Genomic DNA, 24,624 nt, shown 5'->3' on the forward strand with positions numbered 1-24,624 from the left:
TCCGACACCTTCATCTCTCCAAACACACTGCTCTCCACAAAGTCAAAAGTCCAGACTTGACGCGGTTTGCTTTGATGGCTTCCACTTCTGCCACTTTTCAAATCCCTACACCCCATATCCTCTAGAATTACATTTAAAACCCTAGTTATGACTTACAAAGCTCTCAATGATGCTGTCCTCCCTTAAATCTCAGCCCTCATCCCTAAACACCGCCTCCGTTTTGCGCATGACATCTGCCTCTCCTCCACACCTCATTACCTATAAGACTTCTCCCGTGCGGGACATTTTGAAGATGGAGTGTCGGAGTGGCCAGTCTAGGCAGTGTAGTTTTTCAGTGCGGGAAATGTAAACATGAAGGTATCGGACCTGGCTTGTCGGGCGCGGGAGGGCGCATGGTGGACATCACTGCAAAAATGTCCCCACAGCGACTTGTCCCGCGGCCGACCATCCTAGACTGTAAAAGACCTTATAACTTTATTTCTACAATAGTTAGACACGTTATCTTCACTGTTGCATCTGCGTACTTAATATAAATTTGGCCATATAACTTCTATTTTTGCATGAGAAACAGATATCGGAGATTATAAATAGAAAACCCTGGTTTTCGTATTTGATTCGTGCAATCGCAACAGTTACAAAGGGTTCTTTACAGTAAGGCAGTTAAAATGTGGAATTCATTACCATGGAGGGGGAAAGTGTAAAAGTAAGGGGGAGAGTGTAAGAGAGCAAGGACGGGGGTGGGAAGTGTAAGGCCGCGGGCATGGTCGGCGCTTAGCCACTGACCCGCGCTGAGACCGCAGACTTACCCCCGGCACCTTTTGAGGGCGGCTTTAGAAGGCGCTTCCGTGCGGAGGAGACAGCTCAATTTAAGTTTTGGCGCTGAGGGGAGTGGAGGGCCAGTCACGTGAGCGGTTTGCCAATGAGGGCGAACCAGCTCCGTGACGTCACTGGTCCGCCCCAGGACGGCGCGCGCACTAAGGCCAGGGAAAGCACCCGCTTTACCTCAGCCTCCACGCTCCTCCGCACGGCTGCAGTTTCTCTGGACTCAGCAGTAGAGTAGAGTAGAGTAGAGTAGAGTAGAGTAGAGTAGAGTAGAGTAGAGTAGAGTAGAGTAGAGTAGAGTAGAGTAGAGTAGAGTAGAGTAGAGTAGAGTAGAGTAGAGTAGAGTAGAGTAGAGTAGAGTAGAGTAGAGTAGAGTAGAGTAGAGTAGAGTGTAAGGTCTCGATTATAGTTGCTCAAGCTGTTCGCGCGAGATCTCACCATTCCAGCCCTTACTGTAAAGAACCCTTTCCTTTGTTGCTAGTGAAATCTCCTTTCCTCCAACCTTATGGCTTGTTTTATAGTTGCCGCTGGTGTGCGTGCGGGCGCGCACCGGCATTGCGTATGCACTTGGCGCGTGCATTTTGTTTATATAGTTGTAAGCAGTGGCATGGTTGTGTATTAAAAATTTTTTTTTTTTTTAAGTGTATTGTGGTTTTTAAAACTTGAAATTATTCAAATAGTTGTAATTTTAATGGAAACATAGGAGCGAACCTATGCGCAATTCAGCTAGTTTTTCTCAAACTGTATTGCAGCCTCCCTGTGATTGGCTAAAGAGCGTGACGTGCAACGGCAGCAGCGCGAAAATATACTTTTCAGGTCTTTCCCCCGATCTGCCGGCTCAACGCTCACTGCCGTGCGCGCGCGTCCGAAGTATAGAGCGTCAGGCCTGGACACAGCCAATTCTAATTGATGCGGACACGGTAGCGCATGCGTGCACTGTTACACGCCTAAGGGATTACCCTCTGTCGTTTGTACTGCCCTTGGGATCAATACTTCTTTTGAAAGCTACTTGTATTGTCCCTGAATATATTTGTTTATAGTTATCATATCACCTCTTAGATGCCTCTTTTCTAATGTAAACAAATCTAATTTCGCTAGCCTCTCCTCATAAATCATTATCGATCCCCTTTATTAATTTGGTGGCTCTTCTCTGCACTTTCTCTAGTTCAATAATGTCTTTTCTATTGAGTGGTGCCCCAAACTGTACTCCATGTTCAAGGTGTGGTCTTACTAATGCTTTATAAAGGGGCATAATTATGTTTACTTCCCTTCCATCCATTGCCCGTTCAATGTAAGATAAGATCGTATTTGCCTTTGCAGCTACTGCATGACTTTGGGCACTATTGCTAAGCCTATTGTTTACAAGCACCCCTAAATACTTCCCAATCAAGGATTCTCCTAATTTATCCTCATTTAATTTGTAAATTGCCTGTTTATTCTTGTTTCCCAAATGCATAACCTCACATTTATCTGTATTAAATCTCATCTGCCATTGACCTGCCGAAGTTTCCAGCCTATCCAAGTCTTTCTGGTGAGAAATTACATCCTGCGTTGATTCTACTAACTTACACAATTTAGTGTCATCAGCAAAGATGGAGACTTTGTTCTTTATGCCAACCTCAAGGTCAAAAATAAAAAGCGGGAGTCCCAGTATCGATCCTTGAGGTACTCCATTCACAACTTTAGCTCAACCTGAAAATGTTCCATTTATTACAACTATCTGTTGTCTATCCTTCAACCAGTTTTCAATTCAGGTGCAAATAATTTTGCCAAGTCCAATTTGTGTTGTTTTGTACAGTAACCTCTTGTGTGGAACTGTAAACATTCTTTAGTTATTTGGTATATCCCTGTATACCTTTCCTTTTAATAAAGATGTTTGTCCTTATTTGTATGTCTTTCTGTTTATATAATTGATGTCCCTGTGAACCCGCACTGCAGAATATGTTGGCGCTTGACAAACGTTAATAGGTTGTGCATTCACGGCAGGTTGTGCATTCACAACAGACTCACATTGAAGTCTGCGGCACTACTGCGGTGTGATGAACTCCCCATTGACTGCTGTTTCTAACCTTTTACTTGTATGTGTGCTGTGTAGGTGCCAGTGAAAGCGTTGGCAAGCATATGCTAGAAGCTTGTAATCACAACCTAGAGATGGCAGTCACCATGTTCCTGGATGGGGGAGGCATAGCAGAGGAACCCAGCACAAGCTCGGCTGGGGCGTCCTCAGCCCATGCTGCTGCAGAGTAAGTACACCTTCAATATGGTAAATACGTGTGTAGCAATCTCATTTCTCTCCAAACGTTTGCCGTACTGTATCACCCCTCCGCTGGCAGCTGCCCCACTACCTAACACTTATTTTATTTTTTTATCTTAATCAAAGATATATTAATTGTGGAATTTCCCTTGATCGTTCTTTCTGGGGTTTTTCCACCTGGACTTATTTCCACTTTCGTTTTTTTTTTCTTTCTTTTTCCTCTAGAGATGAGGTTCGGGCACCAATCCCACAGAAGCAAGAAATCCTTGTGGAGCCCGAGATATTTGGCGGTGAGATGGGAGATCTGGGCGGAGTGTAACATAACTGGGGAAGTGCCCCAAGGGAATTATCACAGATTTGTTTACTTTTAACAGCAAGGGAGCCTATTGCTAAGGCAAAGCCAGAAATGTTTAACAGCATTTACAAATGTATTCATCTGCCTGTTACTTTTCATTGTGTGTTTAATGACAGTGGTATGTTTCATAGGTTAAATGAAGCTTTAAAAAACTTAGATACGTTTTAAGTACATTTAACAAATTTTTTTCAACTATCTATAGCAGTTGTTTTAAAGTTAACCTTTTTGTTCCTCTGAGGCACTCCCACAACAGGACAGGGTCACAGGAAACACAGGACAGAGACTGTCACAGGAGGCAGAGACAGACATTTAGACTGGGCAGGGGAGTCACAAGAATCAGATGGGGCAGGGGAGTCACAGAAAACGCACACCAGAACAAATACACACAAGGCAGAGACACAGCCTCACTGCTCTCCTGTCCAAGCTGCTTCCTTCTCCTCTACTTGGCCACAACCCACAGGCTCTTGACACCTCCTCCTGATTGGCTGGATTACCTAGCAGCAGCCAATCGGGATAGAGGAAACTGCCCTGCAGTCTCCCTGCTCTGGGAAATCCCGCGGCACCCTTTTGGTCCTCTCGCGGAACCCCACGGTGCTGCCGAACCCCAGTTGGGAAACACTAATCCAGCAATGCGCAAACTGGGGGTGCTGGATTTTCTGGGGGGGTGCGGCAATTGTTGAGGTCCCGCGCGCTCCCCCCAGGAATTTAAATTAAATGCCGGGGGACCGCTCGAGGCCTCTACAACACACTTGCCTTCCCTTCCAGCGACACATCGTCCTGGTAACCCGCGGGATCAGGCAGAGGTGCGCACGGGGAAAAGTTTGCGCACCCCTGCACTAATCTATAGTAACAAAAGCTCTGGGGGATTTATACAACCTTTATCTTGCAGTGATTAGACTGATCTCAAGGCCCTAGTAAATTGTCCTGTGTTTGCAAATTTCAAAAGCTGTGGCAGCCCTGGTGTAATTATAGGAACGTCCCTGTGCTGAGCTCTTCTCCTTACTGTTTCAACATTTCCTACGTGTAACAGGTGCTCACTTGGCTGCTGACCTAATATGCATTTTCTGTGTCTGGCTTCTAGCCCAACAAGATATATATATCACAGCTCTGTCCACCAGATGTAGACTCTTTGTATTGCTCTGCTTTATCCACCGGTCCTACTTACATTTCTGTGTACTTAAGACGTATTTTCATCCTCCCCTTTGCCTTTGTTTTCTCTCACTTTCTGTACCACTACCCTATTATGTTTCAATAAAATGGGAGTTAAAAAAAAAAAAAATCTGTTTTGGACCAATCCCTCTTCTTGGTCCTGTGGATAAACCTGCATTCCGTTTGGGATTTTGGCTACTCATCCGGTGTCTCCTTTCCTCTCTCAGCTCCTAAAAGACGGAGACCAGCTCGTTCGATATTCGATGGGTTTCGGGATTTCCAGACCGAAACCAGTAAGTATCTGTGTATTGTTGCTGGGTTTTGGAAGGGTGCAGCAATTGAGACTGGTATCACTGGGATGGTTATAGAGAAGGTTAGAATTCTATTCCCCAAGTGGCAAGTGTATGAAACCTTTTGGTGTCGACATGGCAATGAGATCCTATCTCCTCTTGTACACTTTTGGGAACATTCAGCACTTATTGTTTGAAAATCTTCCTTAGCAATGTTCTCCATATTATGAAAATAAGCAACAAACTAGCACTGAGTGAGACCATATAAGAGGGAGGAACTGGATTCACTAGAGAGCATGCAATGGATTTTGGGTATATCTGAAATAAGTGATAAAACCAACACCCCCATCACGCAGGTCTCATTCCTATTAGATCAAATACATCAAATAGGGTTTGAGGTTTTACAGCAGATGGGGAAAGGGGCAGATACGGTGGGACAAGTGGTCAAATAATGTTTTGTGTTAGACACCCTTTTTTTTTTTACACTTTGCCAGAATATGCTTCACTGTTATAAGCATGTCACATTTAAAAAATATGTAAATGTAACACTAAAATAATATATGTATTGCAGATCACTATTTGTTCGTCTCCTATGAGTGAAATAAGTTAGATCTTCAATAGCAAATGCTACTTTCTGTTGCACGTTATTGTATTTACTACATATACTTAGGCAACACTTCTGAATGTTTCTTTAGTCAGTCTTTGGACTAATGAAGTGTGCTGCATTTTTCAGTCCTACTTTAAGGAGTCCGTTCATCTGAATGTATTCCAGATATAAAATATCTTCTGGAGGAGTATATTAGCAGTTATGTCACAGCCTTTGAAACAGGTGGCACTGGTTGAATTCCAAGTGTCAGTTCTTCCTGTGACCTTGGGCAAGTCACTTTATCCTCCTGTGCCACAGACACCAACATTTGACCAACAATTAAACTATTTGGGACAAGAACTCATTGTTCCCGCAAAATTCTATGTACAGCGCTACATAAGAAATAAAAATATTGCAATTATTTCTAAATAAACTATACAGAAGATACCCTAGTACTTTGACATATGGAAATATGTGCCTCCCCGTTTAATTGTCCCGCCTCTTTTCTCGCCCACTTTGGGGCGCCGCAGTCCGGCAGGAGCAGGAGCTGCGGAACGGAGCTACAGTGGATAAGAAGCTTACCACATTGGCCGACCTTTTCCGACCGCCCATCGACATCATGCACAAAGGCAGCTTTGAGACGGTGAGTCTCGGGCGGGTCTCGGTGATGACGGGACGGTGTCAGCGGGTTTTTTTGATCTCTTTCATTAGGGGTATTCAAAACAGCGTTACTGTTCCACGGTTGTATACCTGTGTCCTCCTTAACCTCTACAACTTATTGCGATTAATTAGGGAAACTGGCATTAAGTTTGTAATATTGGACTAATTAGAGGCTTCATGAAAGGACATTGTTTATAGGTAATTATATCTTCAATTAACCTCTTTACCTTTAGGATTTTCTCACATTTTGCAGTACTGATGTGGTGTGCAGTCAGTGTATTTTGTGATGAGTTGTACATACATGGAGTTAAAGGGGAAATTCTACAAAACATGAAATTAGCCGATAAGTAAAAAGCAAGACTTGGGAGACTTTTTTATATGTTATTTCTCATTTTAGGAGTGCTGAAATAGAATAAAAAAACATGATGCGGCAGTTCTGCTATTACCATGTTTTTTTTTTTTTCTAATTTCAGAACCTCTAAAAAGGAGAAATAAAATGCCAAAATGAGGAGAGACACAGAGCTGTATCTGAATCCACAATGCTCAAAGCGTTGGCACGAAGACGCACAACGAAAGACGTGTAAATGATCTCAAATTGTGAGTTGAGCAATGGTTTTGGAATTTGGAGGTCTGCCTTACTCACCATAACTTATTTTGTCTGGTTGCAAAGCCAGTCACCAACCTCACTCGCACTGATCAGACCCAAAGGGTCAAAAGCTGTCTGTGAATAGGTTTACTGGCTTTGCACTTTTTTAACTGAGGCTGTGCTGATAAAGCTGTGTAATTAATTCATTTATTTATCAAATGTTTTACCAGGAAGTTACATAGTAGATGAGGTTGAAAAAAGATATGCGTCCATCAACTTCAGCCTATGCTAAATTTAGACACAGTAATACATTAAGAGTTACCTCTCGTGTTCAAGTATGTCATGGGCTTTGTCATGATAAATACATGGTTACAAATACATAGTTACATTAAGTGAACAATATTATACAGGCATACCCCGGTTTAAGGACACTCACTTTAAGTACACTCGCGAGTAAGTACATCTAGCTCAATAGGCAAACGGCAGCTCACGCATGCGCCTGTCTGCACGTCCTGAACAGCAGTACTGTCTCCCTACCTGTACCGAAGCTGTGCGCAAGCGGGGAGACTATAGAGCCTGTTACACATGCGTTATTTACATCAGTTATGCACGTATATGACGATTGCAGTACAGTATATGCATAGATAAGTGGGAAAAAGGTAGTGCTTCACTTTAAGTACTTTTTCGCTTTACCTACATGCTCCGGTCCCATTGCGTATGTTAATGCGGGGTATGCCTGTACATTATATACAAGTCATCGCATGCACAGTTAAAGATAATATATATGTTATAGGTGTATGTACACCAGTATGTATGGTGTATGTACAACAGTTACAGACCAGATTAAAATGTGTGAGAGCTTTAGGCTGCGGCGCCGCTGGCGCTGACCGCGCTCTTGCTTGAGAGCGGTGACGTCACCCGCTCTCCAAGCATGAGCACCGGGTGTTCTGGCTATTTCTCAAGCGCGCGGGGGGGGGGGGAAGCGTTGCGGGCAAATTGAGCGCACTTCAAAGTAAAAAAAAATTGTTTCCTCAAGCGCCAAGCTTGAGTGAGCGTGCGTGCCCGTGCATGAGCGCGCAAAGCATTAGCGGGGACTTGCACATATACATTTATGTAATTAAAAGCGGCAAGCACCGTGCGTTCAGCGCAAGCGGGGACGCAGCCTTAGTTTTGAAAGAGCTTAGACTGGCGGCGGCTGTGAGATTACGGTAAATTGTTCCAGTTGTGGAATATGGCAGGCATGAGTTTATAGTGGTTCATGTTTAGAATGGACAAGAAGCAGCCATATACACTCCTGCTCTCATTCTCGCCTCCCTGACCCCTTTTCCCTTGCTAACTGTGTTACCTATCTGATTGATCTAATACTGACTAACCTTAACATTTACCTCACAAATCATACATCCCAATAGCCTACACTCATGGCTATGGTCCCACAGTCACCGAAGCAATGCACTGCCAGCTACTGCACTTATTCCCTCACCTGCTGTCTCTGTAAGTCTCCCAACACTTAGATTGTAAGCTCTTCGGGGCAGGGATTTCCTTTCCTATTGTCTGATTTTGCTGCACTTATTGTATTATTATTCCCTGTACTGTATTGTTTGTGATGGCTGAGTACACTTTTGGCGCTATATAAATAATGATATACATACAAAAAGTGACATATTGTAAGTGCTTATTTGCATGTCATTACCCAGAATCCCTGGCTGCAGTGGAAGGATTGTATGCTAAGAGATAATAGGGAATGGCAGATTTCCAGACCTGTCTGAGGCATGTGAATGAGCTCACAAGTGGTATTTTTATTTGCTGTTCTTCGGCTTTGGCACAGTGTCTGTTATATGGTTGGACGCACATTGCTTTGCTCCTTATAATATCACATTGCGGCGGGGGGGGGGGAGGAGGATTCAAATGTCTTATGCAAAAAAACAGTTTCTCTGTACCTCTTACCACTTTTAAAATGTGTTGAAATTGCCTCTCGCCATTCCTAAAATTATCATCCTCTCATCAAATCCTCTCCGTTTTAAACTGCTATTATTCCTGGGTTTTTTTTTCTGTTTCAAACCAACCTTCATTTTTTTTATTTCAATTTTCTTTTGTCATATTTGCTGCTGTTCCCTCCTATCCCTATTTTGTTTTTCTTGTTGTGGAACAAAAACAATGTTTCTAATATTTTTATCGGGTTGAGCAGGCTTCCCAGTGGTGGGGAAGATTTAAGCCCCACTTGTTTCATGGTGAAGATGGTTACAGCACATTTTAAAAGGGGCAGTAGTGCCTAAGACGAAATAATGACATGTAAACCAGGTATGCTTACCTTACCCTTGAATATAAGCCAGAGGTGTAAGACAGAATCAGTGTTGGTTCCCCTTTTAGCCTTGACGTTGCCTTATTGTGCAGCGTATGCAGTGCTGCCTGTAGTTAGTTGTTTGTCTGGTTTTTAGGCCAAGGAGTGTGGGCAGCTACAGAACAAGTGGCTGATGATCAACATCCAGAATGTGCAGGACTTTGCGTGCCAGTGCTTAAACCGCGATATCTGGAGCAACGAATCTGTGAAGACCATTGTCCGGGAACACTTCATCTTTTGGCAGGTGAGTAAATCCCACCTGGACACATCGGACACTTTTCTCTCGTTAATGTGCGTGTGTTCTTATTATCATACAGGAAAAAAGGAAGAGCATACATTTCACAAAGAGATTCACTTTGTGGTGTGCATCAATTTAAAACGTAACATTTATTTACAATATTCCAAATAAAACATATATCACTATAAACATCATTGTTATTTGTTATTAAAAAGTGGTTCTCTCTACTGATAGAATCCACACTCACCTATAGTAATGTTTTATTTTGAATATGGTAATTAATTGTTTTAAATTGTAGTGTGAATCTCTTTGTGGAGTGCAAACATTTATGCTCTTCATTTTTTTCCTGTGTCTCACATTAGTTCACAGTATTGCACCCACTGCGAAATCACTTTTCTAGTATTGCACTTAAGGATCAATTCATGCTAGGAGTGAAGTAGATCAACCCCGCTTCTCCGCTTTTGTTCTGCTCTTTTTATACATTTTTATTCTGGAAAGCTTCTGAGACTCAACAGTCTACATACCTGGACATATCTATATTCACACTAGAGATGGGCATACATCCGAATCTGCTGCGGATTGGCCAGGTCCTTTAATTTACGGATCAATCAAAAAAGGCAGATAGATAATATTTTTTTTCGGATTCCAGATTTTACCAATTTGCAGAACAGATTCACAATTCATGTCGTCAAAGGAGTTCAATTTAGTAGTGTCTCCAGTTGTGTTTATTTATATATGTATGTATGTGTATATGTATATCCCCTTTAACCTCTTCAAATAACTTGCGGAGAGAGAAGCACACCTGAGGTGCCCCGGGAGATATGCTAATGGCTGTGCAATGTATATTTAAATCACATCCCACACTTCCTAAAAGGATTTTCATAATAATTATATTGAGTAGGCAAGCCTGAGGCACCTAGTCACTGGAATGGTGGACTGGTGTCAGGCCCAACATGATTGGAATTTACTCTGGGCATTAGTTGTAGCAGTGTAAGCTGCTGGGTAGCATTATACTTTTTGATCTGCTCACACGTGTAGCTAATCCAGCTATTAGCATATCTCAGGTGGGCTCCACGAGGAACATTAAATGGGCAACCAGGAAGTGCAAGTGATCAGTTTTTTTTAAAGGAATCCTGGGGAGGGAGCTACAGCTTCTACTCAGTGAGAAGCAGAGCTCAAAACTTTAGTATGCTGTGTGTGATAGTGATGCTACATGATGGATATGCACAAAGGTGGCTATGGTGTAACAGAATTTTAATTTCCCTTAAATGTTGCATGATGTAACAGTTCGCCCTATAACAGACAAAATTACAGAAAAAAATTATGTAAAAACATGATTTGTGCTGTTAAGTACTTAAGCCATTCAATAGCCACACGAGGGACAAACATATTCACTGTACCATATGCCTCAGTGCCAGACACATACTGAATTGAAGTTAAAATAAATAAAACTCGTAACTCATAGCCCTCTGTGCATATTACTTTGTGCTTGAAGTCCTTTCACGATTACAATCCTTATTAAAGTTCAGCAAAATCATCAATGCTAATAGACCGTGACCGTGGTGCTACCCAGCAGCTGGTTTAATGCACACCGTAGACCTGCTGCTCAGAAAAGCAGTGGTTGTGGGTTCCAGTCCTGTTGGTCTGACACCAGCACACTATTCTAGTGATTAGGTGCCTTAGGCTTGTCAACTCAATATAGTTGGTATGGAAAACTTTTTAGGAAGTGTGGGATGTGACTCATTTAACTTTACTTGGCATATCTCCCAGCCAGGTACCTCAGATGTGCTCGTTTGTGTGCACAGGCTCCTCTCCCTAATATATTTGGAAGGGGGTTTGAGGGGATATAGAGTGGCGAGAAAAAGTTTGTGAACCCCAATGATTATTATGGATATTCTATAGTTTTTTCATGTTAACCTTCTTGACTCAAAACCTGTATTTTATTAAATATCTAATAGGGTTTATATGAACCAATTCCATGTCTTTTGAAACAAAATGTATGAATTAGACAAATAATGAGTAATTAAGAGTCAGGGTATGTGCAAAAGTAAGTGAAACCTGGGTTTTATCAGCAAAATTCAAGGGGATCATTAGAATTAGGTATTTAAATAATTGGATAGATCTTCAGTGGTGAGTTTGGGAGGCCCCACCCTATATAAAGATAAGAAACTTTGTGAGTTTGGTCTTCACCATACAGGTGTGTAGAAACACGTCATGCCACGATCAAAACTCTGAGGACCTTAGAAAAGCAGTTATTGATGTTCATCAGCCTACAAAGGGTTACAAAACCATATCTAAGGATTTGTGGCTCCACCGATCGGTGGTCAGACAGTCTACAAATGGAGAAAGTTCAAGATCACAGTCATTCTACCCAGGCGCGGTTGTCCTACCAAAAAATATCCAAGAACAAACCGGCAAATCATCCAGGAAGTCACAAAGAACCCCAGAGTAACATCCAGGGATCTGTAAGCCACTCTCGCCTTGGCTAATGTGAGTGTTCATGACTCCACGATCAGAAAGACTGGACAAAAATGGTGTTCATGGAAGGATAGCCAAGAGGAAGCCACTGCTCTCTAAAAATAACATTGCTGCCCGTCTGAAGTTCGCCAATAAAACGTAGATGATCCACAAGACTTCTATAACAATGTTCTCTGGACAGACGAGTCAAAGGTAGAACTTTTTTTTCCTCAATGAGAAACGTTATGTTTGGCGAAAACCAAACATTGCATTCGAACAGAAGAACCTCATCCCAACCGTGAAGCATGGTGGTAGTGTGATGGTTTGGTGCTGCTTTCCTGCCTCAGGACCTGGACAGCTTGCCATTTATTGACACAACCATGAATTCTGCATTGTATCAGAAGATTCTAGAGGAGAATGTCAGGCCATCCTCCGTAAGCTGAAGAGAAAGGGGTTCATGCAGCAATACAATGATCCTAAACATACAAGCAGATCTACAAAGGAATGAGCTGTCCATGCAAGGAAACCTTCAAATGTCACTAAGTTGAAGCTGTTCTGTAAGGAGGAATGGGCTTAAATTCCTCAAACCCGATGTTTGAGACTAACCAGCAGTTACAGGAAAAGCTTAGTTGAAGTCATTGCTGCTCGAGGGGGCACCACCATGTATTGAATCTAAAGGTTCACATACTCTTTCACACATGGATATTGAAAGTTGAATCGTTTGTGGGTACATAAATGTTGAAAAAGTATCATGTTTTTGCGTAATTTGTTAGATAAGGTTATTTTTATCTATTAGGACTTAAATTAAGATCTAATAACATTTTGGGTTTGAAATATGTGAAAATCCTAAGGGGTTCATAAACTTTCTCGCCACTGTATATACAACTGCAGACACTACTAAATTGAACTCCTCCGCCGTCTCAAGTTCTCACCTCTGCAATTGTTTGGCTTCTTATGACCAGAAGGGAGTTATATAAAAAGTCTTATTGCAAAAAAAATGAGCAGTTTCTCCTACTCCATATTTATTTATTTATTTATTTATTTTTACACGGTGGGTTTCAGCTCCAGGGTGGTTTTTGCGATATCTAGCGGTGAACTTACAGGGTTTAAATCTCCCTCGGGAAACAAATGGCTGCCAAATCTCAGACCAATAGGAAGCTGAAACATCATCCGCTGTGGTTTTTTTTTATTGGATGGCCATTTTAAATCCGCAGTTTAAACTAGGAAGTAATACCAATAACTTCAACAGTTACATAGTAGATGAGGTTGAAAAAATAAATACATCTATGAACTGCAACCTATGCTAAATTTAGACGACAGATACTTTATCCTATATTAGTATTTGAAGTATATTGATCCAGAGGAAGGCAAACCAAAAACCCAGTGAAATATCATCTAATGATATCTCATAAAGGGGGAAATAATTTCCTTCCTGACTCCAAATATTGGCAGATTACTCCCTGGATCAGCACCCTTCCTATGTTTACTTGTTTACTTATTTGGTATATCCATGTATACCGTTCCTTTCTAAAAAGATGTCCAACTTTTTTATTTTTTACATAGCTACTGTATCTGCCATCACACTCTTCACGAGTAATGAATTCCACATTTTAGCTGCCCTTACTGTAAAGAACCTGCTGCTGGTGAAATCTCCTTTCCTCCAACCTTAAGGGATGACCCTGTATCGTTTTGTACGGCCCTTGGAATTAATAGTTCTTTTGAAAGCTCCTTGTATTGTTCCCAAATATATTTGTATATAGTTACCATATCCCCTCTTAGATGCCGCTTTTCTAATGTAAAATAATCTAATTTAACTAGCATCTCCTCATAAATCAGATTATCCATCCCCTTTATTAATTTGGTGGCTCTTCTCTGCACTTTCTCTAGTTTCATAATGTCTTTTCTAAGGAGTGGTGCCCAAAATGGTACTCCATATTCATGGTGTGGTCTTACTAATGCTTTGTAAATGGGTATCATTATGTTTACTTCCCTTCCATCCATTGCCCGTTTAATGCAAGAGACTACATGACTTTGGGCACTATTGCTTAGCCTGCTGTCTACAAGCACTTCTAAATCCTTCTCTATCAAGGATTCTCTGAATTTATCCCCATTTAGTTTGTAAATTACCTGTTTATTCTTGTTTCCCAAAAGCATAACCTTACATTTATCTGTATTAAACCTCATCTGCCATTTACCGGCCCAAGTTTCCAGTCTATCCAAGTCCTTCTGGAGAAACACACAGGATTGATTTGAAACGGAAATACAGCCATTTAGTGAACCCTGGGAAACAGGATTTTGCTGATCGATAACGAGAGAACCAATCAATCGGCAGCTTAAATAATTAGTTTTCAATAAAGGTAATCAAATGCTAAATATATTAAAACAAAAACATTTTTTTAAGCTGCTTGGATTGTTTCTTTAAATAAGTCTTGCACTATGTATTCAATTTAGATGTATTTAATTGAGATTGCAACATTCTTTGCAGCCCATTGCAGTCACAGGAATATTTTGATCAGTGAGAGCAGCGACTGTTCTTTGTATTTTTTTGCCTGAAAACCTTGTGTGCTGCCATCTTGCAGGTTTATCATGACAGCGAAGAGGGGCAGAGATACATCCAGTTCTACAAGCTGTCCGACTTCCCCTATGTCTCCATCCTGGACCCTCGCACCGGTAAGATTACTGGGAGCAGAACTCACAATCTGTGTTCCTCGCCTGCTGCCTCTGTCTTTGTCCTGACTCAGTTGTTACGCCTCTCCCCGTGCAGGTCAGAAGTTAGTGGAATGGCACCAGCTGGACGTGACTTCCTTCCTGGAGCAAGTGACTGGGTTTTTAGGGGAGCATGGGCAGCTTGACGGTCTCTCCAGCAGCCCTCCGAAAAAAAAGCGCATGCGCTCTGTAAGTAACGACTGCGCAGAACTTTTCAAGTTAACCCCCTTTCTGCCAGAGTTAATGCAACAACCGTTAATCTAGGTGTGAAATGGGAGCACAGTTTTGTTACAGTGGATTGTCCGTTGAGAAATCCAGTGCGACACTTGAAAGGGTGTTTATATATGTTTAGAAAACAAACGTATGCTTTCATAGAATTGGAATAGTGTAAATTGATCTTAATACATACAAACGGTACAGTTTGCTGCTGCTTATTAATTTATTCAGAATTAAAGCAACAATCTTGCCTGAACTGGGGGGGTCCCTTGGAGCTCATCCGAAGTTCCCCCAACCCCAGGGATGTACATATGTCTTGTTTTCAACCTTATTTACTATTTTGCTACTGTTTTCTTTGAGTAAAGGGTTTGTATGATGGTATTTTCTAATGTCTTTTGGGGAAATGTAGAAAAATTGTATATTTTGACTTCTAGACTTGTTGGGTACCAAAGAATGAACCCCTTCTGAACCAGAAAGACCTGTGACACACAGAGAACATCTTCCTCCTTTTCAGGAAAGCCTCATCGATGCTAGTGAGGACAGCCAGCTGGAAGCAGCCATCCGGGCTTCCCTGCAGGAGACTCACTTCGATTCTGCAGCCAACAAACAAGATGGCCGGTATGAGCAAGAGTCCGATTCCGAGCTCTACTCCGGCAGTGAGGAATTCATCTCCGTGTGCGGATCCGACAACGACGAGGAAGAGAGGCCAGTAGCAGCCTCACCGACTGAGCCGGAGACCTGCAGTAAGGCCAGGAAGTCCCCTCACAAGGATATGAGTTACAGGAGAGACGAGGTGCGCAGGACGCAGCCGGCAGCAGAGGAGAAGGCAGAGACAGAGACATCAATTCACCAACTGCCACCAGAGACACCTCCTGCTGAAGAGCAACTCGGGACACCTGGGTGTTCTGGTGAAGGAACCGATAGCAATGGTGAGTCCATGTCCAGCTCCTGTCACTGTGCATAATGTCATTGTCATAACCTCTTCACTGCCAATCATGCATTGAAAACAAATGCTAATCCGAAAAGGATGTGAAGAAAAAATGATTATAAAAGTAGATCCTCAACGGGTTGCATCTAAAATAGAAGATGCAATCCCACATAGTCGGACAGTTGAAGTTCTTAAGGGCATCTGAATGGGGAAGTGTTAATTCAAGTGTTTTCTTTCCCCTTATCCCACCCTGTTCTTATCAGAGAGCCAATAAAGATAAGGAGTGGGAGTTGGGGAGGCTGTAGCTGTACAAGCACTCGCTGATTACACAGTGACATCACACAAAAGGGAGCACCCAGAGGAGATCAAACCCTCCCAAGTCTAACTTTAAACAAATACTGTATTTGACCGATTTATAACACCACCCCGAAAATAAGGCACCCTCTAATTTTAAAAGCAGCTGGAAAGAAAACTGTTTACACACTCTCACCCTTGCTCTTTCTGGGTGTCTCTCTCTCTCTCTCTGGGTGTCTCTCTCTCTCTCTGGGTCTCTCTCTCTCTCTCTCTGGGTCTCTCTCTCTCTGGGTCTCTCTCTCTCTCTCTCTGGGTCTCTCTCTCTCTCTCTGGGTCTCTCTCTCTCTCTCTGGGTCTCTCTCTCTCTCTCTCTGGGTCTCTCTCTCTCTATCTCTGGGTCTCTCTCTCTCTCTCTCTCTCTCTCTCTCTCTGGGTCTCTCTCTCTCTCTCTCTGGGTCTCTCTCTCTCTCTCTCTCTGGGTCTCTCTCTCTCTCTCTCTGGGTCTCTCTCTCTCTCTCTGGGTCTCTCTTTCTCTCTCTCTCTGGGTCTCTCTCTCTCTCTCTCTCTCTCTCTCTCTCTCTCTGGGTCTCTCTTTCTCTCTCTCTCTGGGTCTCTCTCTCTCTCTCTCTCTCTCTCTCTCTCTGGGTCTCTCTCTCTCTCTGGGTCTCTCTCTCTCTCTGGGTCTCTCTCTCTCTCTCTGGGTCTCTCTCTCTCTCTCTCTCTGGGTCTCTCTCTCTCTCTCTCTGGGTCTCTCTCTCTCTCTGGGTCTCTCTCTCTCGGTCTCTCTCTCTCTCTCTCTCTCTCGGTCTCTCTCTCTCTCTCTCTCTCTCTCTCTCTCTGGGTCTCTCTCTCTCTCTCTCTCTCTCTCTCTCTCTCTCTCTGGGTCTCTCTCTCTCTGGGTCTCTCTCTCTCTCTGGGTCTCGGTCTCTCTCTCTCTCTGGGTCTCTCACTCTTTCTGGGTCTCTCACTCTTTCTGGGTCTCACTCTCTCTGGGTCTCTCACTCTCTCTGGGTCTCACTCTCTCTGGGTCTCTCACTCTCTCTGGGTCTCTCACTCTCTCTGGGTCTCTCACTCTCTCTGGACGTGTCTCTCTTTCTTTCTCTCTTTCTCTCTTTATCCCTCGTTCTTTCTCTTATTGTGTTTGACCTTCCTGCCACAAGCAACATGGCTGCTCCAAGGTCAAGGTACAACAGACTGCTTCTTGGCTTGCAAAGTGAGCAGGGCTCGATTTTTATAAGACGTGTGTACTTTTCAACTTAACTTTATTAAAAAAAAGAACATTGCCTTGTAATCGGGCAAAACCACTAAATACGTGTCAGATTTGTGTTAGATTAAATAAATTACCCATAAACATGTCACTGGAATTATTTCACTTATAAATTGCAATTTTAATGGGAAAAGCAGAGACAGACACACCCTCCCTGTACATAATACTCACTGATACTTGTGTAGAAATATAGTTACTGAGGAAAGAAACACAATAAATAAAACATAGCTTTTGTTAATTAAAATTAAGTAAGGAATAAAAATACAAAGAACAATCAGCAAAATAAAAATAAATCTATAGTGAATCCTGTGACGTCTATAGCCTCTCCTACCGGTAACTGTCACTCCTAATTATTCTCCTAAGTGTCAGGCAACACAGATATCTCTGCCACAAATACAATTGAAGGTTCCCAAAAGGAGTCAAGGGATAAACTGAAACGTACAATATGATGGCAGATAAGAACCACTTGTCGCACCGTATCTGCCCAGTTTCCTGTCTGCTGTAAAACCTCAGACCCTATTTGATCTTTGGCTTTCTTTAGTTTTTAGGATTTAGCCTTCTGTCTGACCCAAGCATGTTAAATTCCCTTACTGTATTAGCCCCTACCACCTCTGCTGGGAGGCCATTCCATGAATGCACCACTCTTTCTGTGAAGAAGTACTTCCTCACATTTCCCCTGAGGCTACGGCCCCAGTGGTCACGGCAGCACGCGCGCCGGAGTGTCTGGCGGCGCGTGCACCCGTTTCAGCCGCGACCTGTGATCTGTGGCTGCGCTTTCAGAGAAGGAGATCCGAGGACGGGGATATGGCGGGGGCACAGCTGGTTCGCCCTCATTAGCTGAACCGCCGCCGTGATGTGGCCAATGCTCGTCCGCCGCGCCAAAAGACAAAAATCTTGTCTTTTGGCCAAAGCGGTCGCACATCACGGCTTGTGAACGCACACCAACTGGGGCCTGCCCCATAGAGGGCTGTGCCTTGTGTGCGGTGTGCACGCCGTAGCGGCCGCCGTAGCGGCCGCCACAGCGGCCACTGGGTACCTGGCCTAAGCTGCCACCCTCCAGCTGCAGTGAATGACCTTTTGTTCTAACGCTTCTCTTCTGTACTTTGTTAAATCTCTTTATATATGTGAAAGTTTCTTTCATACCTCTTTTCTCTCATCTAAGCTGTACATATTAAGGTCCTGTATGTTCTCCAGAACTGAACACAGAACTCTAGGTCAGGGGCGCGCAAAACTTTTTTTGTGGCGACCCCTCTGCCTTACCTCCTCCGTTGGCCGCCCCCCTCCTTACCTCGTTGCGCAGGGTCGTGTGATGTCACGTGACCGGCAGCGTCATTTGACGTCATGTTGCCATGGTCACGCATCCTGAAGCCGGCTGAATCCCGGTAAGTAAAGGTTGCAGAGGCCTCGAGCGGTCCCCTGGCATTTATTTTAAATGCTTTTGGAAAGAGCGCGGGACCTCTGCAAACAATATCGCTAATACCTCCCTATACAGCCCAACACCCTGCTTCTAATACCTCTCCCTATACACCCCAACACCCTGCTTCTAATACCTCTCCCTATACACCCCGACACCCTGCAACACATGGGCATTCCAGTAAGTTGGAAGGACCAAAAGAACAATTAAAGAAAGATTTATGGAGCATACTGTATAACAAACATTGAAAAGGCTACCAACAACATGGTGTATCAAAACACACTTCTGAGAAACGTAATTGCAATCCTAAAGGATTGACAATTAAGGGTAATGAATGTATATCCTTGCGACCAAGGGGATGGAATATATTAAATTATGTACAGGTGAAATGTTTTGGATATACGAACTACAAACCTTAATCCCTAGAGTTCTAAATATAGATATAGACTTGGCAGCCTTCCTCCAATGGCTCCTGTATTTAAATAAACTAATAAAAGGAGCCAGTTGTGTGGTTATATACTAAAAGAGGGTCTATCAGTTTAGTAATGGTTATAATATTTATATGGGTTTTAGCTAGTCCCCATGGCCAAATAAAATTTGACTATAGGTAATAAAGTAATTTTTAAAGTTTTCCCCCCCCCCCCTTTTTTTAAATGAAAATAAAATTTTTGATTAAGCCTTTTAATTAAACTTTTAAAAAAAAATATATATAATTTTTTTTTTTTTTTTGGATTGGGTGGGATTAAATGTAATTCATTCTTTAATGTAATTAAATACTGTATACTCTATAGATCTGATTTAAAAGGTTATAAATATTTTTATATCAAAAAATACACTATACCAGTGTATTTATTTGTTAATAGACTATTAATAGATATGTGGTTTTGTCAGGGGTGGAACCATCCTTGTCCCCTTTTTATATATATTTTTATATATTTCTCGCCATCGTTTTTGCAGAACCCACTGTATACAACATAACATACTCTTATTGTGATAAATTGAATAACTTAATTACATGCTTTCTCCAGAGATATTCAATTGTAATACATTCCATTGCAATACATTCTGAGTGTTTTATGTTAATTGGAAGTTTTAATTAACCCATGATTACTATAAAAGGGGACCTCTATGGAAGGGGTAAATCACACCCCAGCCCCTGAGGAACCAAAGAGAGGCTTTGCGAAAACATGTAGGGTAATCTCATGCGGAAGATTAGTGTGCCCAAGGGATTCTGGCGATCTGCTGAACTCTTCTGCACCTTCTCCATAATATCAGAGAGTCATCTCGGCGAACCCGGAGGTGAAAGCTCAGTGGCTTCACTCTACCTAGGAGAACTGAGGCAGCAGAGAAGGTGACATCCACATGTGGTGTAAAACGCTGTGTTGGATAGTTTAAGTGCTGGATGACAGCACTTAGGTAAAGTAAGTAGGTGGCCACAACAGCGAAGTGGCTATGGGCGGCAGATTTTGAAATCCGCCTCTGGCCATTGCCCTTGTAGAATGTGCCTTGACCAGCTTGGAGCTGTTTTTTTCTGGATGCACGGCGTCATGTTGCCATGGTAACGGGACATCATCTGACGCTGCGTTTCAGGAGGGAGACGGTTAAGGAGGCAGCTGCAACAGCTAAATGACTTTCCATCAGGGCCGAGCGCGCGGCAAAAGTATATGGAAGCAGACATTTTTGCCGTGCCTGAATTTTGCTGCCCTAGGCCCGCACCTAATGGGAAATCTGCCACTGGCAATGACCACATCTTGGGTGGCAAAGGCAGAAGCTTTTCCTGCAGAGGTATGCAGGGCAGCAGTTTGGACTTCTATTCACACATTTATTAATTACTATCGTGTGGATGCACATACCTTGGCAGACACATGCTTTGTCAGGAAAGTCAGTCAGTCAATTGTTTCAGCTTAATAAAAAAAAAAGGGTGTGTGTGCCGAGGACGTGCATTTTAAGTGAAACTCCTTTGCCTTTTGTCACACGAATTGTATTTGTGATGATGTTTTTAATTTAAAATCAAAACACAATTTCATTGACAACACAAAAGTGTGACTTAGAACGCACGTGCACGGCACCCCCCCACCCCCACGTAGCTATTTGCACTAATATATATATATATATATATGTGTGTGTGTGTGTTTATATATATATATATATATATATGTGTGTGTGTGTGTGTGTGATATATATAGATATATATATATATATATGTTTATATATATATATGTGTGTGTGTGTGTGATATATATATATATACATCACACACACACCACACACACATACACACACTAACTGAATTCCTGTGTGTGTCTGTTTCAGCACCGGGATCTCTGGGGATGCGGTTCTCTCACTTTCTCCCTGCCCAGTGTTCTCGGCTCCTCTCCTCCCCCTCGGTCCGTCCTCTCTCTGGTGGCGCACATGCCCACAGCCAATGCACAGAGGCCCATGGTGCGCATGTGCAGAGGCCTGTGGCCATGCGCGGGGGGGGAGAGCGCGAGTGTACTTGGTGGTGGAAAAGGCAGTACTGCGCATGCGTGGTGGGGCCTGCAAGCTCTGAAAACACTGTAGGCGCCAGCAAAGAAATTTCACTTTTAAAAAAAACTTGATTTACGGTTAAAGTTTTTCAGTAATTATTTGAAAACCCCCTTTTTAAAAAAACATGCTGCCTGGGAACTTTTAAGTTGTTGGATAGTCAACAATTCTATATTTCGGCAATGTTTCCATTCATTTCCCCACTTCTGACGTTGGGGTCCTAGGCCTGTAGTTACCTGTGTTTTCCCTACTTCCATGTTTGTGAAATGGGACTATGCTTGCTCCTCAGTGTTCTGGAACAACACATGTTAATTGTGACTGGGTAAATAGATCTATTAATAGTCGGCACACTCCTTGTGTTTTTTTATCATATCCTTGGATGTATAAAATCTGGCTCAATGGACTTGTTTTTGACATTTCCAGTAGGACTTACTCCTCTGTAAATGGACTTGTGTCCAATCCTTTTCATTTATTTCTGTTGCCCAATTGTGGTCTCTCACCTTCACCTTCAGCTTTGAAGACTGAGCAAAAATAATTATTACGATGGTCTGATATATCCTTTTCTCCCTCAACAAAGAGAAAAATGAAAGGAACAAGCGCACGACTCAGTGTAGTATAAAAATATATATATTGTGAATGAGGATGGTAAGTATTGCACGTACAAAATATCTGTTCTATTAGACATGTAATGTGACAGGCGATAGGGGTTACCACGGGGATCCACGTCCACCTCGGAGGAGTAGCTTTGTCAGCTGGTCTGCCTAATTACCACAGGAACAGTGTTTCGTAGACGTTCGTCTACTTCATGACTTTTTCCTTGATGAAGTAGACGGACATCTACGAAACGTGTAGGATGACAAGTGTGGACTTTATTCACTAGTCCCTTGTTTCAACTGTAGCTACATAGCTTTATTATTGCTGCTTTGCTGTGACAATCAGGGCTTTAATTGATGCTTTCCTTCGGTTGCCTTGAGCGACACACAGGTGACGTCACAAGCTGCTGCGCACTGCAATATAGAACTGCTCTTTTTTTTTTTAACTTAAGGTTTAAATCAATTGGTGCACTGAAATTTTCTTCAATATCTCCCTCAACAAGGCTATTCCTTTCTTCTATAATCTTACTATTCTTCTTTTTGTTTTTCTCATTACACTTATATACCCCCAAAAAAGTTTTGTCCCCTTCTTTACTGACAGCTATTTTCAGTCCTGCTTGGGCCGTTTTACATCAGACTATTTGCTTAGCCTCCTTCTGCTTAGCATGATATAGTTCTCTATCCTCCTCCCTCTGAGGATGCTTATATTTTGTAAAAGCTGTCTTTTTAGCTTTCACAATACCCACCACCTCATTTTGAAAACCATATTGGCTTTCCTTGTATTTTTACTAACCTGTCTGATACAAAATTCTGTTTTTTAGTATTATATCTTTTAGTTTTTCCCACTGCTCCTGCACTTCACTCAAATACCTCCACCCTGCCAAAGAATCCCTTAAATAATTTCCAATATCTGAAAAGTCAGCCCTCCTAAAATCCAAAATCTTAGTTTGTGTGTGGTATGCCTCAGCCACTGTCTGTATACTAAACCAGATAAAAGGTGTAAAGTCTGGCTACTCAAGGATCAGCACATTGCCAAATACACAGGTACCAGACTTCGGGAAAGTATTATTAGGTTTCTACATATGTTTATTTAATTTTATTTATAAAAAGTTTTACCAGAAAGTAATACATTGAGAGTTACCTCTCGTTTTCACGTATGTCCTGGGCATAGAGTTATAACAATACATGGTTACATTAAAAGAACAGTGTTATACAGTCAATTCACAGACATTTCATGGACAGATAGAGTTGGAAAATTGGGTACAGAGGATAAAGGGGCTGGTGAGTTTGATTGAAATAGAGAAGCTTTAACATCAGCAAATGGCTCACACCCTTTAGCTGCCCTTCGGCTGTGCTAAAAGCTGTTTACCTTTTGGGGCAACACAGTTGTGCACTGAAGGGGTTCAGATTTAATGCAGCTGTGAATACAAAGTTGTTTGTGTCCTCTAGGCTCATTAACATTCCAGTGGGTGGGGTTGACATTCCACAAAGTACAAGCAAATGTTAACCCTTGGCACGCTGGTCCTGTGCAAAGGGGAGCAGCTCTTGGGGAGCCCCATCAGGTGTATGTATAAATGGTAAAGAAAAGATACACCCTAAATGTGCACTCATGGATGTCTTATAATTGTTATATGGAACAATTGCTATGGATATACAAATATATAAACTATGTAATACAAACAAGACCTAACTTTTATTGAATATTTCTTAAAACTATGTGACTAATGTAGAGACTCAGAATATCTAAAACCAGGGGGATAAAGAGGGAAACAAGACAGAATAACTCTTCTTGTACAGATAAATGCCTCAATTTATGTGGAGCTAATATTGGCTGTAAAAGATATTTGAGAAACTGATGGTCAATTCAATCTTGCTAGCTATATCTCTTCTGCTGGGGAAGAGAAAGATAATGTTATACAGACATACCCCGGTTTAAGGACACTCACTTTAAGTACACTCGCGAGTAAAGGACATATCGCCCATTAGGCAAACGGCAGCTCGCGCATGCGCCTGTCTGCACGTCCTGAACAGCAATACCGGCTCCCTACCTGTACCGAAGCTGTGCGCAAGCGGGGAGACTATAGAGCCTGTTACACATGCGTTATTTACATCAGTTATGCACGTATATGACGATTGCAGTACAGTACATGCATCGATATGTGGAAAAAAGGTAGAGCTTCACTTTAAGTACATTTTCGCTTTACATACATGCTCTGTACCCATTGCGTATGTTAATGCGGGGTCTGACAGTGTTAATACCTTCCCTAAGTTGCACGCTAGTATGACTTTATAAAGTTCGTCCTGAACCTAAAATATGGCTTGTCCTCTCCTTTCCCGCAAAATCCATATTTCAGGTTCAGGGCAAACTTTTACGGATTTGCGAAGAAATAGAAAAGTTAATGTGAAAATTCGCAGACTGAAATTTAGCACACTTGCCCATCTCTAGTATTCGGTAGAATAATGTAATACTACATAAAGATGAAGCATGAGTTTTAGTTTTCAATTTTGATGTTTGCAGCTGAGCTTAATGACATAAAACGCCAAAGTTCTAAGAGTTTTTTTTTTTTTTTTAAATATATATTTTTAAAAAAACCTGCTGATCGCAGCATTTGCTATTTTTCTTTCTTTTTTTTTTTTTTTTTTACGGCAGGACCAAAAGCAAAACTGATGCTGCGATATCCAGATGGGAAAAGGGAACAGATTGTGTTACCAGAACAGGCCAAATTAATGGTAAGTGGATGTAACCAATATGGGAGTTCTGTGTAGTGAAAGGCTTTAGGTGGCTTGTGTTCAATCCCTTGTGCAGTGTTATATAGGAACTCTGTGATTTGGCCGATTTCAGTAAAAGTACATTTCTCCCTTTCCTGAACATTATTCGGATTAATTACAGAGCAGCACTGGATAAGTGTGTGCTACCTGGGGGCTGTAGTCTCTTATCTCACAGA

General features: G+C 42.2%; 1 protein-coding gene across 5 annotated transcripts in view; it reads left to right on the plus strand.

The window, feature by feature from the left end:
* Positions 1 to 24,624, plus strand: part of UBXN7 (UBX domain protein 7) — a 39,762-nt gene that overhangs the window by 10,117 nt on the left and 5,021 nt on the right. For 4 of the 5 annotated variants that reach the window (XM_075570240.1, XM_075570241.1, XM_075570243.1 and 1 more), the window contains exons 2-10: positions 2,918 to 3,065; positions 3,302 to 3,366; positions 4,808 to 4,873; positions 5,987 to 6,099; positions 9,138 to 9,284; positions 14,315 to 14,405; positions 14,500 to 14,630; positions 15,172 to 15,586; positions 24,330 to 24,409. In XM_075570240.1, the coding sequence (XP_075426355.1) occupies positions 2,918 to 3,065; positions 3,302 to 3,366; positions 4,808 to 4,873; positions 5,987 to 6,099; positions 9,138 to 9,284; positions 14,315 to 14,405; positions 14,500 to 14,630; positions 15,172 to 15,586; positions 24,330 to 24,409 (1,256 nt within the window). Of the gene's footprint in view, positions 1 to 2,917; positions 3,066 to 3,301; positions 3,367 to 4,807; positions 4,874 to 5,976; positions 6,100 to 9,137; positions 9,285 to 14,314; positions 14,406 to 14,499; positions 14,631 to 15,171; positions 15,587 to 24,329; positions 24,410 to 24,624 lie in introns of all 5 variants that reach the window. The other variant, XM_075570244.1, reaches the window with a different exon arrangement.

The sequence above is a fragment of the Ascaphus truei genome, chromosome 14, assembly GCF_040206685.1.
Source record: "Ascaphus truei isolate aAscTru1 chromosome 14, aAscTru1.hap1, whole genome shotgun sequence".
In the NCBI taxonomy this organism is placed as follows: domain Eukaryota; kingdom Metazoa; phylum Chordata; class Amphibia; order Anura; family Ascaphidae; genus Ascaphus; species Ascaphus truei.